Below are 19,028 nucleotides of genomic sequence, written 5' to 3' on the forward strand. Positions count from 1 at the left end.
AGAAAATCACAAGCAAATTTAGAGAATGTCATATGGGTGGTTGTTCTTGTTTGTTTCCCATTTCTTTCGTTATTCCCGCAGGAGAAACTAAAACTTTTTTTGACTCTTCATGTGAGTTATTAGTATTTACAAAATAAATGGAATTTCAGGTTTCCATAAAAGCCTATTGATCAAGAGGCTGGAAGAGGGCAAATGGTAAAACACAAAGCGCCTGCACCCTTGACCAAGTCAAAACACTGGTCAAATGGAATTTTCTTCCACTGCTCATGGTGGATGAATAGATTCTCAATCTCCACCTCCAAACCCATAGGTGTTAAGAAAAAGATAGTCTTTACAAATAAAAAAAAAAAAAAAGAGGCATTCATTCAGGCATTTAGGGATGGACTGCCCTCCATAAAGACAGATAGGACTTCAAACTGAGCTCTACTTTTTATCATGATAATGACTGACCCTAGCTCAGGCCAGATCTCAGGTTTCTTGTTCATTCTATTTTGATAACAAAATAGTTTTACTGTCTAAAAATTGCAATTAATTCAACAGAATATATTTTATTCTCCTTTCTTGCGTTGGTTGGGTTGTTTATTAGTCTATAAGACCAGGAAATAAAGAGAAACAAGCACTGAAAACATGAGAATATGTAAAATTTTAGCAAGTTTCCTTTTATCTTAAATAAGAGATAAAGTACATTACCTATGAATCCATTTGGCTTCATTTGGTCTAAGTGTTCACATAATAAAATAAAGGTTATTATCGTTAACCTTAGAAGTCAACAGCAAAGAAGTTGTTTACAGCAAAATATGAGAAGCTGCCTCCTAATCAGTCTTGTTTCAGCACTTATATAATTTTTTTCTATGTATAAACCTACCATCCAATTTCATTTTCTTGTCCTGGGCACCAAATTGCATCTGATTTGTCTTAATAGATAGCAAGGGAGCTAAAGGCTTTTAAAAATCAATGGACAAGAAAGAGTCAATAGAACAATAATGTTATTGTTAATTCAATCAAATCAGCTACAAGTTGTTTGCTTTTTCTCCTTCAAGTCATTTTAAACAGGCTGGACGTGTGAATTGCAAAGTATATATTATATTGAGTGAGTTTTTATGCAGTAATGAACAGCCTAATAGGAAACTGTAAATGTTGGTAAACATAATATGTTGGCTAGAGTGAAAAATTATGTATTTTTCACTTCAATCAATTTCAAAATGCAGTGCTTTTCATTAGCAAGAGACATAAAAGAATTACGGGGAAGAAGTAAAACCAACTGTCAACAAAAGCACAAAGTTTGTGAGAGGACACAACTTTGGAAAGGCTGAGATTTCTCCCTGCCAGGCTCGGCACACGGCCCCCCACCCCCAGGCAGTTTTCCTAAAAGTCACACACTGTTCTGATGACATGCAGCCTTGTGCTGGGAGGTCTCAAGCTCTCCCACAGCACATTAAATCCATCTCTCTGGCTTTAGTGTAGTGCTCTGCACACAGTAGGTGTTTCAGAAATACTCACTGAATGCTGCTGAAGGTAATACTGCAGCAATACAGTTTCAATCATTTTGTTCTGTAGTGGTTCCTTGTTTAAAGCATAGGGAAGCTATTCTGCTTTAGGTTATAAAATGAATAAGGCAGTGAGTGAACCAACAGATGCAACAAACTGTGGCCATTTAAACATAATTACGGTCATACTTTCCTTAGGTTCATGTCATTATCCTGGCTCTCAGCTTGCACTCTCTTCCCACCTCTCAGACAGAATAGAGGTGTATGTATGTTATAAACTGGATTAATACTTCGACTTTTTTTTATTTTATATATTTTTACATCATTTTTCATTTTTGCACAATGTATGCAATTTCTTCTTGGTTATATTCCCCATACAACTCCCATCCCCGTAGTTTTGATCCTAATCCCTCCTCCCCTCTCCCCTGCCACTCCATAGTGTGTCTCATGCAATTTGCAGCAACATGGATGGAGTTGGAAAGGATCATGCTCAGCGAAATAAGTCAGAAAGAAGAAGAAAAATACCGGATGGTCTCACTCATAGCAGGAATTCAGAAAACCTAAATAAGGGATCAGGAAAAAGACTAATCATAATAAAGTAAAAATCAAAATCAACAAGCAACTATAAACCAGAGTACTTCGACTTTTTACAGATGCTCATTACAAGGGAAAGCTGAATCTTCATTAAAAGCTGAAACTATAAAACATTAGAATGTTAAATAATTGCTTTGGTAATTACCTTCTTTATACTGGACCTTGTACCAAAGGTAATCAATTTCACTATAGGATGAATAGCAGTTACTGGGAAGACTTAAAAATTAGGGTAAGATTCTTCAGGGAGTCATCATTTTGGACATAGAAGCTTTGAGGAGGTGGAAGAAGATGCAATCTGGTGTTCTCAAATGCTCAGGCACATGGATTTTCTAAGTTTGTAATTTTGGGAAACATGGGAATAACTAAATTATTGATTAGTATTTCTCTAGTCCTAATGGCTTATGCTTCTCTCATGGAGTACAAATATTGAAGTAAGGAAGATAAACTCCCCCAACTCATGTAGTTTATATGAGTAAGACAATAAGCAAACTAGCATGAAAATTTAAGGTGGTGAGGGGCCCTAGGGTGAAAACAAAAAAGATTATGTAATGAAGTTGACTGAGGCTATTTTGGCCTCTCTGAGATGACATTTATTTTTTATTTTATTTCATTTTTTAAAAGATTTATTTATTTATTTATTTATTTATTTATTTATACAAGCACTGGGTACAGTCAGAAGCATGGGAGGGTGAAAGAATTCACCAGAGCCAGAGCGGGGAGCAGAATAGGCAGAAGGACTGAAAACACAGCTGAGGGGAGCAGCGGGTGCGGGTGCGGCAGGAGAGGTCGGCGTGCCATGTGGGATCAAACCAGCGCTGCAGAGGCTGTGGGCAGCTTTGCAGCACAGCGCTCAACTGCTGCGCCACCAGGGAGGCCCTGAGATGACATTTAGATGGAGACCTGATGACAGAAGAGGGTTGCTCTGCCCCCTCTAGGACAGGAAAACTCCAGACAGAGGGGCCATCTCATGTAAAGTTCTTAAGAGTGGGAGTGTTTGAGAAAAAGAGGGGACCATGGCATTTGATACATACTGAATCAAAGGCACAATAGTATGAAATGTGGTTTGAGAAGAAGGGGGCATTCAGGTGAGGTGTTCAATTTTATTCTAAGAGCAGTGGGAAACTTTTGAGAGGTTTTTTTTTTCTTTAAAAGATTTATTTATTTATGCATATGAGAGAGACTTTGAGAGGTTTTACATGCCTGTTTATGTGGAACAACACCAGTCTGGCTGCTGTGTGGAGAACAGACTGTAGGGGCCAATGGATCAGAGAAAACAGGTGGGAAGCTATGGCATCTGTCCAGGTTAGAGATGATGGCAATTGGGCAAGGCCTGTAGCAGTGAAGAGTTTAATGGCTGGAATTGGCATACAGTATGGCTGGAGGGTAAACCCAGACAACTTCTGAGGCTGGAAATTTGAGATAGAAACCAGGAATCATTCTTGATTTCCGGCTTGAGTGGAAAGGGATGATGGTATTTTCTGAGATGTGAAGACTGAAGAACAAACAGGTATGTAGAGGGAGAGAAAGGTTAAGTCGTATTTTGATTGCTTGGCTTCAAGGTGTGCATTAGAAACTCAATGCAAGTTGGCAGCTTAGACAGGTTAGCTCCATCAGTAGGGATTCAGGGGAGGGTCAGGACTGGAAATAAAACTTCCAGCATGCAATATGGAAGTTATTAAATAACTTGTATAAGTAATAATACTCTATTATGCATTAAGGATTAGGGCTATTTTAGTGGCTACTAGTGTGTTTGAGTCTCTGGGCTGGAAGAGAGTAGACTATGCGTGGAAATTGGCTTTAAGCTCTGTTCAAACAGGACCCTATCATAAAAACATAATTTTAATCTGGTTGTCATAAAGAGATACCACCATCTTCCTATTTTCAGAAAAGGAAAGGACAATTCTTGCAAAGACTTAGGAAAAAATTTGAAATTTAACTAGTTAACAGTTAGGATGAAGACTGTCATTTTTCCATGATATCTGGTCATACCTCTACTCCTTCCTGCCATGCTGCCCACACTCAGTTCAAATACTGATAGATCTCCTACCTAAGGTTGTGTTGGCCACCACAGGAAGGAGAGACAGGTAACACTCTGCCCTGGGAACCTGAAAATAGCCTAACAGGTTTTTTAGTCAAGGAGCTTGAACCAGACCCCAGAGTTCTGAATATGGAGAAACATTCCCTTCAAATAAGCAGATGTTAATTTGAGGCGATAGGATTATGAAATGAGAGGCACTGAGATCTATGGTTTTTTCTAACTAAAGCTAATAAGAAATGAGAGAAAAAAATAGATGCCTCTGGTTCTATAAACAAACCATCAATATTTAATACAAAAATGGGTAACTGAAAACAATAATCATATTATGTTTAGGGAAACTGTGTAGATAATCAGGAAATCCTCCACTGTGTTTTGGTTTGAAGGAAGACTATTGGTCAAAAATCTGACTTACTCTTTTCAAAATAATTCAAAATTAGTGTTTGAAGAGAAGCAGGCCATGTAAGTCCTGTATTTGTATAATGAAAATGTATAATTTATTTATACATTTTCCTTCTTTTGTATTGGGACGAAAGAAGCTTAAGCCGTAGAGGGGATGTCCATCAGGTTGAGCCCCTGGCATTTGTAGAGAAAAGAAAAATGAAGCCACTGTGATCAGTCCAGAGTAGAGTTTGTAGGTTAGGACGATAGGCTAGCTTGCCTCACAGTCAGACTGGCTGAGCCAGAGTAAACTGAGGTTAGTGGTTATTAATCATTTGTCAATGTCTACAGGGCTTTATCAGATAATTATAGTTATACTCATGTTTATAACACACAAACATGTGGCAAAGCTACAAAGGATTCAGGCCCTAACACAATCTGCAATGACATTTAAAAAACTACAGATTAAGTGATAAATCACAAAGCCAACACTTTAGAAAACCATGCCACTTACTACTGTTTGGGCATTCCAGAATTACTTTCTATATTGTTTATTTGCACAAATATTTAGAAACTTAAAGGCCCTTGGGCTACATTTCCACCTCTCCCTAACTTTTCCATGGGTTATAAAAGTAGCAAGTATAATCGTTTGAACTAAAAGACTGGTTATCGATTCCATTCATATGAACAGACAAGAAGAACATAATCACAGCTTATTTTTAAAACCCCTTCCTAACAAAAACAGTGGTCAAGAATTAATTACTTAAATGGTAAGCAATCTATTAATTAATATATAGGTATATTTATTACATATGTATCACACTAGCTGAATATTACTAATCTCATATTTTTTCTACTGTTTAAAAAAATAAAACTCATTCTTGAGCTAAAATGTCGAGCTGTTTTGAAGAAAATACATAAACACATAAATGGATGTGCCTGAGGGACAGCTCTGAACCCCACAAACCAATAGGTGGCATTTGAAAATAAACACAGCATCCATTTTGCTCTGTTTGGCAGCAAATATGCTAGGAGACATTTCTCAACATGAATGAACTGTGAAATTGTTTCCTCCTACCCGACAATCCTCTAAATTGTATTAGATTATGTTAGCCTTTTCTGCACCTTGTCATAAAGGCTGTCAGTACCCCAAGAGGCAGTGGAGTGGACACTGGGAGCAAGAGCCCCATGTGTCTCAGACGCTGCCTGAATATCAGTCGAAATGTTTGGCAAAAATAATGGGAAATATCACACCCATGCTTGGCAAGAACAACTCTGGGAAATGGCTTTGTTGTAAATGCAGACATTTAAGGGAATATGGTAGGTGAGCCACGCTGTATATTTCACTTAGTACACTTCTCAGGAAGTCATTACCGCTCTATCCCACCTCCATCCAATGTCAAGCACTGCCCAGTGAGTGCAAATGAATTCTTTTACTCCAAGGAAAACAATATATGAATATATGCAGTGTTTTAGCCACTTTTATCCTAGAGTCAACTCTTCAAAACCCAGATTTGCCTACTTTGTGGATTACATACTATCTTTAATCACAAACACAAAACTAAGAAGGTAATTGTGTTGCAGAAATAAAAATCTTTCAGAACAAAATGAGAGATTTTGGGGTATGCTGGTTGCTCTGTTACATTAATGAAGTTAAAGTTGACGATGTATGTATGTGGGTATGAACATACATAATTTGAAAATCGTGGCTTCTACTCTGGATGCAGGTGTTTCAGTGAAGCTAATGTGATCATTTTACCTCCCACAGGGCACCTTCGTACAGCCCCCTTGGTGGTCTTGCATGTACACTGTTCCCCATCCTCACATATTTGCATTACTCTCATCACAACCAGGAAATTAAGAGCTCAGTTGCTTCTCGAGTATTGTTCAGAGCCTCTATATCCTGAACTTTCAATCCGGGATTCAGGTTGGATGCTTGTTTCTTCAAGAGTAGACTTAAAGATTATCTTTTCATTTCTGAAATATTTATTCATGTGTGTTAAACAGTACCTTTTAACTTAAAAGTTTAATTTTAAAAGTACTGTAGAGTCTAAAAGCATAGGATATTATTTGTACGAAATATAATACATACACATCTTAAAAAGATTCATTGCTTTCAATTTTGAGTTAAATTAATGTGTATTACATGATTCAATTTATCCCATTTTTATACAATGATCTATGCTGACCTCATAATTTCATCATCTTTTTTATTTATGGCCCAATAATGCCTTTCTGTCAATTTCCCAAGTTTCTGGATTTATGAGCCCAGAGCCAAGCCATATAATCTGTAGGTTTTCTGAACAGCTAACAATTTTCTAGGAAACTGGTGGATAACCTGCCGGCAAATAGGATTGACAGCATTTTATTTTGTGCTTTAGAATTTGACTTTTATGGTATGAAACAGTAAATTTATTCTTCCTACATGAATGAAAGTTTAATTGGCCAAATAAAATACATATTTTAGTTGGTGAATTTTCTTACATTCCATCTTTGGGAATCACATTTTAAAAGAAATATTTAAAGCCACATACTACCACACCTAAATATCAATTAAAAATTAATCCAGTATTTTGGAGTAAGCTTTCTATGTAGAGTGGTGTTCCCTTTGATAGTGAAACTGGTTTTTGGATGTAAAGCTTCTAACGAGTCTCATTAAAGACACGGGATCATAAATTTGGAAGTGTTCTCAGAAAGCATGTAACTTAAATCCCTTTCCTTTACACATGAGGGTATTCATATTATTAAATGGGGTCAGGACAGACTGAGAGGTTCATCTGAGATCATTTATTAGGTTAATAGCAGAATTAGGATGAGAGTTAGGCTCCCTCTCTCCTTTTAATGAAACAAAGAGCTCTACTTTTAATACTTCTTACTATCACTTTCATTCATTCAGACTACAAATTCTGACTGTTATAATTTGGACCAAAATTGGATTTCTAGTTATCTTGAAAGTTCACTAATGGACAAAAAGAGTTTGTAGTCAATTCTAGAGTTGCAAGTTTGCAAGAGACAAATTCACATATCAAGGGATAATTGATTTTAAGAATGTTAAAACACCATTTTATATGCATTGCAATTACAATCTCAAGTTTGAACTCCTGTATTCACACTTGACCCTTGAACAACATAGGTTTGAACTGCCTGGCACGGTATATATGTAAGTTTCCTATCCATAGTTTTTTCCTATCCACAAGCACAGATTCCATCAACCAGGGATGTTGGTTATACAAATAAATATATAAATTCTATATTATATAAATATTAAATTTATATAAATTATTTATGGATTTTCCTACTGCTTGGTGGTCAGTGCTCCTAACCCCTGTGTTGTTCAAGGGTCAACAGTATATATGATAGGGAGAATTCTCTCTACTAGAAAAAAAGAAAGAATGAATAGATCAGATGTATAAGTCCACTTAGAAAAGATTACTAATAAACAACATTTATACTATGTATGTCATAAGTATCCTGGGTCCCACTGAAAGTCCTGTAAACGAAGTAGGCAGTCTCCTAGTAGCTAAGTGAGTCTTACATAGCTTTGTTTACTTTTATTGCTGATTGGACCAGGAATAGGTGAGTGACCTAAATTAGGTCCATCTTATTCTCACCCCCTGAAAATAGGAATTGGGATCCAGACATAGTCTGTCAATCTAAGATTGCACTTGAAGCTGTAATACATGAACTCAAGAGCTGTCATCAGCCTTACGTGACTGGGAAGCAGAGAAAGCTGGTGCTCAGAGAGAAGAATGGAGCAGACAGGAGAATACAAGCAGAGGTGGAGTTGGAATAGTGTGTGGCTGCCTCCCACTTTCCAGTTACCAGTGTCAGACCCCTCCTGAGGTTTAACTGCCCTTGGGTTCTAGGACACAGCCCTATACAGTCCTGTTTTTTTTTTTTTTAAACAAACTTCTCCTCCTTTCTCCATCTCTTCCTCTTTCTTAATACTAGCTAAGTTGTTTTTGATACCACTACCAGGGGCTTTTAATCCAGAACCTGTGTTACAGATATCACATCTTGAGCCAAGCTACAATGCTTGGCTCTATGGGCTATTTCATGGAACAACCACAGTATAGGTGAGAGCTTGATAATGAGATGCATTACAATGACTGAGACCTTGTGGGTGGAACTCAAGATAGATTAATTTTCAATATATTCATAGAATAATAGTAATAAAGAAATAACTCATTTATACTGATAAGCTGCCTTATTTAGCTATTTATTAAGAAAGCCATATAATACTACATACATTTAGCACATATTGTTACATATACACATATATATGTATAATATATACACATATATATGTATAATATATATATAATATATAATATATAATTCAGATTTGCTTGTCCTGAATGAGCCTAAAATAATGAGGTTTTTCTACATCGACATAACTCATATGTCAATAACATTTTTGAAGTAATGAAATAGTTTTGAAATTATGAAAAAAGATAATGACCATGGGAACTCATATTAGCTATCTAGATAAATTTAAAGACACTAGGCTATATATGAAAAAGATTTATTTCTAAAATACACTAAATACCAAATACTTATTAAAATATCTACAAAAATAGAACAAAGCAAGACAGCTTGCTATGTGTTAAGAATTAATTTTTCATGTATTAGTTCATTTCATCCTCGCCAAAGTACTCTGAGGAATTATCTATGTCTGAATTACTGAATGACATGCTCAAAGACCTAGTTAGTAAAAGGCAGAGGTGATACTTAAACCTATGTAAACTGTGGATCTCAAGACCATAGTCTGAATAAGAGAAGTAGACCAAATGATGACTTCTAAAGAACATTGGAAGCTCTTTGGAAGTTTTAGAAAACAATTTCATGGAACCAAGAAAAATGAAAAATCTTCTAATAAACTTTTTTAAACAAAACCATTTAGATTATAAATGATTCTTACCTGGGGTTAGAAGGGGAAGGTGGATTCATTTCTTTCTGATAGTGACGACCTTGGTTGACAGGCTATAAAAGACAAAACATTTGTGAGGGACTAATCAGCATAATGCTCTTTACATATACTTTCACAGGCATTCTCATTATTGTAATTTTTTCCTAAGACGCAATCTGCAAGAAGAGGCTGAGTTTATTTTAAGTAAAGTCAATGACTGTTTGGGAGATCCAGCAAATAACAGAGTGATATAAATGAGAAAACAGTCGTTCAACTAGGCAGCATCAATGGTATAATTAAAGTTCATGTGTGGAATTATTCTCTTTGTGAAATTTTTATGCAGTTAACATTGGTTGATATTTCCAGATAGAGCAAAATCAAAACAAGGTATCTTCTGGAACTAATGCTGCATAACAAATATCAGCAATAACCCAGAGACCTAGAGATATAGAATATATATTTATATCTCCATGTTACTAAGCTTGCAAGGGTAACTTCTGTTATCATTAATGGAATTTTACAAGTAAATCTTAGGTCAGAGTGATCATTTTTCCCAAGTGTGTAATGAAACCTCAAGCATAAATCACGGAAGTGAAAAAAACAACGCCAAAACCTAATAAAAAATGTGAAATCTCAACTTTTCCCTCCACAAAAAAAGTCAATTTCAAAACACAGTTAAACAATGACATTCCATTTAGCCTTAAACACTTGTCTCCAACAGATCTTGATCTTTTTCTTTTGTACTATAAAAGTACAAAATTCTACCATATTTGATACAAATTTCTTCTCAAACATCAGCTCAATTTTTCTTATATAGTTAACAGCTATGTAACTGTAATATGAAAATCATTTTTAAGATTTTCATTTTATTAAAGGTTGGAATTTGGTTTATGGTCTTGAATTGCATTCGAATGACTTCAGTTATTTGTTTACCCAATGGGGATGGTATTAAGATTTTCTTACCCATAATGTGGCCCCACAGGGCTGATCTCAACTGGGGAAAACAGTGCAGCAGAGGTGCCTGGAAATATTGAGCACACATTCCTTATTTTCCACATATTCCTGATTTAAATGCCTCCTAAAATATTAATGATGTGGGTGATGGGAATTCTTCAGAGTAAACTGTCTTCCCAATAAATAATCTCTTGGAAGTGTTCCTTTAATTTAAATCAAACACCCTGTCTGATAATCACAGTCACTTAGCCTATCTGTGATGCACTGTGAATTTAAATGTACTCAGATACTTTGGTAATTGAACCAATATCAATGCATCACCATTTCAGTAATAAGAAACAACAGCTGGGAGAACAGTGGAAGGAAAAACATGTCATAAGACATATTTGATCTCACTGGAGAAATAAGACTGTCGGCAATTTGCAAGTGAAATTTAGTTCTATGATTTAGGCTTTATTATTTCACAGCAAAAAAGAAATTAGCAAGCAAAGGGCCTAACTGACTAACTCGCACTGCTGCAGAAATACTACTGATAATACATTCATTGGCATTCGCCTAGTATTTCTGCTGTACTCAGGCCTCCAGTGGACTTGTGCTTATTTACTTTCAGTGGTCTTTCCATAACTCTCCAAACATCATAGTCCCGATATTCAGCCAAATAGTCATTTTCTTAATTCTATACCATTACTTCTATTTACACCTGCCCCAGACCTTTATTTCAAATGACTAACTGCATTCTCTGGAGAACAGAAATGGCTACAGAATCCTGTCTCATTTGTGACTTAGCTCTCACTTAAGACTACACAGACTGGCCCCATTCCATGTTTGCTCATGCTTACATAAATAAATCCAACGATACAAGGAGTAAAAGCGAATGCAATCAATGAAAGATTCATATCCACAGTGATTCTTAACTGTTAGAAAACAAAAAAGAAATAACTAGTGGAAACTTTTTGAAGGAGTAAGGACTGCTGACATGAATACATACAAGGGTAAACAAAAAATTCTGTTAAAATAATTATAGGCAATGGGACTCAGTCTGAATGCATTACTCCTTAATTTTTACTGTTGAAAACTAACTACCAAGCTGTATCCAAAAACATTTCACTCACTCACTCACTCACTTAACTTTAATAATAATAATACAACAATGGTGGAGCATTCTGATTTATAAATATAGCTGCTACAAACTGACTTATAAACCCCAACTGCTAATGACCCAGTTTGGGAAGGAAGCAAGTCTTCCTTTGGAGTAGGTGCCACACAAAACTGGGTGATCCCACATTACTTACTCTATACATGTCTCCCAATTTTATAATCAGATTCAGTGACAGGATTATGGCAATGATGTAGCTAAAAAGTTCTTTTAAGATAGTTTAGTCCCATAACTTTGTTTTGATTCTTTGAAAGCTTTCATTTGGACTAAGTCTTTGTGTTCCTTGGCCCAAATGAAAATGAATGAGAATGTGCCTAATGGTTTCTAAAAGCTCTCCAAGCACACTGGATGGGGTTGGGGGCAATATGATGGACTGTCTGAAGCCAGATGTCCCCATCCACAAAAGGAAATAGATATATTTCTACATCTAGGCAGCATAAACTTATTTTGTTGATTACTATGTAGGTAATATCCCATGAAAACACAAGTTTAAAAATTCATTTTTTGATTTTGGAATTCAGCCATATTTAAAGAATACCATAAGAGGAGGCAAAGGAATAACAACCAACACCTACAAATAACTGTGACAATAATAATAATAGCAGTGATTGAAATTTATTGAGGATTTACTCTGTTAAATTTTTGATAGTATCTGATTTGGTCCTGACAGCAATTCTGTGAAACAGATAGGCTTAATGGCTCCACTTAACAGAAGAGGAAATTCAGAAACTCTGCCAGCCAGAAGGCAGTGGAACCAGAATTTGAACGCAGGCAGTCTGATTCCACAGTTTATCCTCTTACCCACTAGGTTATAGTGCTTCATCCAGGTGGGGGGATGGTTCACCTATCGGGAATTCCTAAGATTTTGAATAACAAATACGACAAACTCAGTACCGTTTATGGCAGGGAAAAAGAACTGGTCCAGAAATGCATTTATTTGAAATACATGACTATCTTCTTACATAAATTAAATTCTTTTGATTTCATTCTCATGACTTGTCAGTATATATTTAAAATTAAAATAAATAAGTTTGCCACAATACTAAATTTGGAACAAACAAAAAGATAATACTATGAGAATGAGGAAAGTTTATTTCATGGAGTGACTTTCATAGTCACTAAACACAGAACAGCTCGCACATTTCAATATTTTCTCCTGACAGCACAGATATTACACTGACTCTAATATCAGTTTTCGTATATCATTTCTATGGTGGTATAAGAACATCTGCTCATCTGATTTATTTGCAGCTTAGCACAGTCAACTACTTACCTTTTCAGTTCGGGAGGATTAAAGGAATACTCATTACACCCAAAGAGAGCTGAGAAGTTAATGAATCTGTAGATCACAACAAATTAAGACCTATTAACTTATAAAGAGCCTGAAATGCCAGTATATTACATACTGGACACACGGCGGGTAGCAATCATCCTGTAAAGCACTGACATGCCATAGAGCAAAGAAAAGGATTAGATCTTAGAAACTGGGGACCTAGTCCTTTGGGTGGCGCTGTTGCTATGCACAAATGCCAGGAAAAACAGCACTCATAAAAAATTACTACCACTAAGCACAAGAAGCTCTGCTTTTCCATGATCAAGCTGTTAGAAATTTTGGGGTGAGGGAGAGAAGTGAAGGCTAACTAAAAGAACAGGAGATGAGATAATCCCGCCGTGTTAAAGGTAAAGACAATATTTTTATGTTGTTATGGAAAACCTAGGAAAATGGCAATAATGTTGCAAGGTTAATCAAGACCATAAATAAATTGTCTGAGAACCTCACCATATGCTTGTAATTTTATTGAAGTCCTTTTTTTCCTTCAAATATTATGCTCTGTACTGTGCCATCTTGATGGATGCATGTGATAATTTTTTTTTTTTAAACAAGCTGAGGAGACTTATGCACTTCATATTAGGTAATGGGAATTCTTTTTTTAAAAAACAATTTATTTATTTATTATTTTTTAAAGATTTATTTATTTATGCATACAAGAACTGGGGTATAGGCCAGAGGTGCGGAGGGTGAGAGGATTCACCAGAGACAGAGCAGGAGCAGAAGAGGCAGGTTGACGGAAAACACTGCTGAGGGGAGCAGCAGGTGAGACAGGAGAAGTCTGCAGCACCATGTGGGTATCTCCCTGGCTGGCTGGGATCAAACTCATGCTGCAGAGGTTGTGGACAGTTTCACAGTGCTGTGCTCAACCCACTGAGCCACCAGGGAGGCCTGGTAATGGGAATTCTTAACTTGAAGGAGTGACGGTTTTGGGGCATTTGCTCATAAGGTGGCATGCACATAAAGCACGCATATCTTGAAGCCTGTTTAGAGATGGATTGGAGATACTGAAATACTGTAATAATCAAGGAATTTAATAGTGAAGCTCTGAGGGGGATCAGTATGGATTCCAATGTTAGTAAGTTTACTTCAAAACAAATACAACAGAACCTCTGTCCCCCATTCTAGCCCTTAGTGGTCATAAAAAGAGAAAATGTCCTAGAAATGTTTTTCTGATCACTCAAGTGGCCTTTTGAGGAGAATAACCTTAGAGGAGCAGCAGACTTAGTTAGTATGCACTTAACTCTGTCAGCAGCAGACTTACTTAGTATGCACTTATTCTGTCAGCAGCAGACTTAGTATGCACTTACATGCCATGCGTGCAGTAGGTTCTCACCAAGCCAATATTCTGCCCATTTTATAGGAGGTCATGCTACTGACTGGATTGGGCCCAGGTTGGCTGAAGGAGAATCCATATTCTTTTGCTCATCACATGAAGCTGTGCCTATTAATAGCTATGCCTATTTCTTTTCCTTAAAATGTGGGTCCCCTCACTGCACACACACACACACACACACACGACTGGTTTTATGCTATTGTCAATCAAAATGCTTCACTAAAATATATTTATTTTAGAATCTATTATAACTAACATCTAATTCCTTTCCTAAGGCTGCCTAGAGCCCACTTCTGAAACAAATCTCATGAGGACTACTCTTTAGAGAAACCCTCCAAAATTGATTACTTGTAGTCTGTTTTCCACAGAAGTTGTAAAGTATTGTTTTAATTGAATTTGGTTCTAAGTTAGAAACTTTGAAAAATTTGTCTGTCAAAGGCCAATGGATTTCTCAGTAGGCTTGATTTATTCAGCAAGAGATGCCTACAAAAGCCAATTTGCTATGAGAAATATGGTTACATTTAATTACACTTTTAAATGACTAATTTATTATATCTAAACACCTTTTAAACAGGACATATTACTCTGAATTGTACAGATCCTGAAGAAAGCTGAGGAATCACAGCTTGTGGTAAACACAATAGGTTTTGCTAAAGACTGCATTCTACTCTGCATGGACTTTCTGGCTTCAGACTGCAACGCGTGCGAAGCTGTTAGGAAGATGCTGAACATAATGTGACCCGTCCAGACCTCCTGTTTTTACCATTGGTCATCAGATCCTGCCCAGAGGGAGATTTTCCCATTTAATATCCATTTATCAAATCTTAAATGTAAAATACTATCTGCACCACTCAGGATTTATTTAAACAAAGCTGATGTTTATTTAGGAATTTTGATGAAGATTATTTTAGTGCAAAAAAGGAAAATTTTCATATTATTGATGAATTCATTCAACCAACGACTGACAACTATCGAGAGCAGTGATTAAATGTGCCCTCATGCCAACCTTTGTGCTGTGCACGGTCTTGCCTTCCAGGGGCTCACAACCAGGCCTGGGGGATACTGGTAACAATGGTTACTTGAAATTGTAAGTGCTATTTTTAAGCATGAAAATAATGGGAGCCCAGAGAAGAAAACAAATAATTCTGTGCAGGGTGGTTGCGGGTTAAGAAGGATGTCATGAAGCAGTGGGATCTCAGTTGGATTCTTGGAAGTTAAGGAGTGTTCTTGGTAGATACGGATCAGAGGGTCTGAAGGTAGAGAGATCATCAGCAAAGCATGACCTGAAGGGCAGGGCAGTGGGGCAAGCCACAGTGTGGTGAGAGTATGTTCTGTGTGAATATTGGGTGCAGGGTGGGTAGTGATGGTAAGAAAAGCAAAAACTCATTTTAAGTTCTGTTAAAGCTGATGGAGAAAGATAATAAAAGGAGGTTATCTTGTTGAGAGAGACTCCACTCTCACCTGCACAGATTTAATTCTATCCCTTTTCAGGACTTGAAATTTCTCTTTCTTTCTACATGAGCGTAAAATAATGGTAAAATTGCACTCATTATTGAATTCTGGCTTACCTGGAGCCTTCTTTGTGAAAGCATCCCTGAAAACAACAGGCAGAACTAGTTGCTCCCTCTCATGAGCTCCAAAAGTCTTTATTGATATTCTCACTTACCACCCTGAGTTACAGTGAACTGTTTACTCTCTTCTTCCCTTCAAAATGAACAGTTTAAGGCTGAGTAAAGCCTTATTTGAATCCCTAGCACAGTCCACAGCATATCACATCTATCGAAAAATACGTGGGATAAATTAATGTGAGACAGACTAGCTAGGTTGTGGTGAGAGTGATTGTGGAGATATCCTGGGTTCTTACAATGAGGATGGGAGAAGGGACATAAAGGTGTTTGGAGCTAAGTTTTGAGGGACAGTTAGGTACCAGGGACAAGAATTACAACTGGGACTAAAGCATAGACCAAAAGGTAGGGCGTGGTGAGAGATGAGGCTGGAGGAGGGAGTGGTCTCAAATTAAGGGTAGTCCTATATGCCAAACTAGAGGCTGTGGGGAATCCTGCAAGAGTTTTATGCAGGGAGGAGTAAAGATCAGATTTGGGTTTTAGAAAGAGCACTAGCATGAATAATCACAATAGTAATAATAACAACCAGACTTAATTTATTAAATACTATGTCTCACACACAGTGCCAAGGGTTTTATTTTATTTTATTTTATTTTTAAAGAGGCATGTATTTTATTAATTAATTTATTTGTTTGTTTGTTTGTTTGTTTATACATGCACTGGGTATAGTCAGAAGCTTGGGAGGGTGAGAGCCAGAGCCAGAGCAGGGAGCAGAGCAGGCAGAAGGACCGAAGTACACTGCTGAGGGGAGCAGCGGGCGGCAGGAGAGGTCTGCACGCCATGTGGGACCCTCCTCCGGTGGCCGGGGAGCAGCTGGGGATCGAACCGGCGCTGCAGAGGCTGCGGGCAGCTTCGCAACCCAGCGCTCAACTGCTGCGCCACCGGAGAGGCCCAGTGCCAAGGGTTTTATAAGGATTTGGACCTTGGCAATTTTCTTTCAGAACATATATTACTAACCATCAGGCTAAGGTGCTTGGACTGGAGGGCCAGTGATATTAGGAGACTGTTGAGGGAATCTGAATGAAAAATAAAGTACCAAGTCTATGGCATTAGGTAGTGAGGGTTAAGAAGTAAAATGGGGAGAGTATCCTCAGAATTTGGAGACCAGCTGGGTATAGGAAATGAAGGAGTAGAAGTGGAGATGTCTTCTGAATTTCTGATTTGAGTGCCAGTGGGGATGGCGGTGTCATTCACTGAGATATAAGAAATGCAGGGTATCATTATGATAAATAAAGGCAATGAATTCTTTCATTTCTTCTTTTTCGCTGTCCCTGTACAGCTTCTAAAGAGAAAGTCATGAGCTCTCAGAAAGACCATGATGGTTCCTGTAAATTGCTCTATTTAAACTACATATGAGCAACAAGATGCAGAGTTCATTAAGGAATACAATTTTCCATTTGGTGATAGTACCAATATTAGAATAGATGGAATTTGATGAAATAATAAACGTATCTTATGAATACCAAAGGTAGGCTTTTCAATTATTTTCTCTATCTAAAAAATAGACTATTTTCAATTTCTCATATGGGGGTTATTAAGTTCATTACCAGTGGGGTTATTTTTGTCTGTATACTCTTAGAGTGAAGTAGTTGTCATGCATGAGACTTCAGTCCCTGCCAGAACAGGACAGTGATGAGAACATGGTATCCAGGGCAACCAAGAGTTCAGTCTTTTCAGTCCATAAATAATCATTCCTCAGCTTGCCCTTTGTAATGTTGGTCTCCCAGCTACTTCATGACAGGAGGCCACTGTTTCTTTCTTACTTGTAGTTTAAATGACTGCTGAGGAATATTTTATAAGGTAGGCAATATTTCAATTCCCCTGCAAATCGCACTGACAATAATCTGCAACTTACCCTTATGTTTTTAGATCTGGTTATAAAGATATTCTGAAAAAACAGCACAAAGGGGTATTTATGTTGGGAGGGTAATGCACGAAGGCTGTTTGAGGCCTAGCAAGGTTATGCATGCCTAAGTGTTCATTTTAATGAAAGCATAATGAAGGCAAGAGAAACCTGGGGGACGGAGGGGGAGATTGAGGTGGGTGGGTCTCACTCTGATGAAAAATTGACATAATTCTTGCCTCCTCTGCCCAGCTCCTTAGAGTCAGTTTGAATTCCTCCTTCATGAAGACATATGAGTTCTCTCCAGAGCAGAAACTTCACCCTCCACTGGCTATCAGTAGCACTCATTTAACATTAAGTCACATCTCAGGAAGTCACCATATTATGGTGGTTAGGAGTTCACACTTCAGAATCTAACCAAGCTAAATCTGAATGACTTTACTCAAGGGTCTCAATTTTCTCTTCTGGAAACAGGAACTCAGCAGTGTTTACCATATGTGCAGTAAGGATATATTAGACAACACATGTAAGGCTTAGTGCCAGGGCTCTGAGATTGCCAAGGCCCACATAGACTTTGGAGACCTGGAAATCAATTGGCTTTAAAATACTAAGAGTACATTTTTCAAAATTAATAAATATTTAATAAAACACTTAAAATGTTCACTGTCAACTACACTTGAACTCAACCTTTATATAGTTATGTATAAATATGAAACCAAGGAATGTGGCCTTAGAAGTAAATGTTCTAAGGGCTTATGGAGATCTAAAATATCTCTAGGAGCTTAAAGAGATGGTAGCTCTACTCTAATTACCATAATTATAACAATGACCAAGACATGTCTTGGGCTATATAGAAGTGTTCTGTTGAAGTTTCTCCTTAGTCTTTCTAACTAATCATAAGATCCTTGACGATGGAAGTTTGGAGGAAGTACTGAGTCAGATATACTGAACTTTGCTCTGGGCTCTACCACTGAGCCAATGGGGAAGCCTGGACACACAGGTTTCATTTCTTTTTTTTTTTTTAAAGATTTATTTATTTATTTATACAAGCACTGGGTACAGTCAGAAGCACGGGAGGGTGAGAGAATTCACCAGAGCCAGAGCGAGGAACAGAACAGGCAGACTTGATGAAATACACTGCTGAGGGGAGCAGCGGGCGGCAGGAGAGATCTGCGTGCCATGTGGGACCCTCGCCCAGTGGCCAGGGATTGAAGTGGCGCTGCAGAGGCTGTGGGCAGCTTCGCAACCCAGCGCTCAACTGCTGCGCCACCGGGGAGGCCCAAGGCTTCATTTCTTCACCCAAAAAAACAGGAAGACTGTAACCTGTGCCAGCTCCCCAGACAGTTCATAGTGAGGCCATATTTAAAATATGAAATTC

At 37.5% G+C, this 19,028-nt stretch overlaps 1 protein-coding gene across 8 annotated transcripts in view; it reads right to left on the bottom strand.

Annotated features, from left to right (window-relative positions):
- The window catches only part of CFAP20DC (CFAP20 domain containing), a 190,244-nt gene that overhangs the window by 38,487 nt on the left and 132,729 nt on the right, over positions 1-19,028 (bottom strand). For all 8 annotated transcript variants that reach the window (XM_037491908.2, XM_037491915.2, XM_037491944.2 and 5 more), the window contains one exon: positions 9,419-9,480. In XM_037491908.2, the coding sequence (XP_037347805.1) occupies positions 9,419-9,480 (62 nt within the window). The remainder of the gene's footprint in view (positions 1-9,418; positions 9,481-19,028) is intronic.

This window comes from Talpa occidentalis, unplaced genomic scaffold (genome assembly GCF_014898055.3).
Source record: "Talpa occidentalis isolate TD23 unplaced genomic scaffold, MPIMG_talOcc4v2.1 talOcc4.10, whole genome shotgun sequence".
NCBI lineage: Eukaryota > Metazoa > Chordata > Mammalia > Eulipotyphla > Talpidae > Talpa > Talpa occidentalis.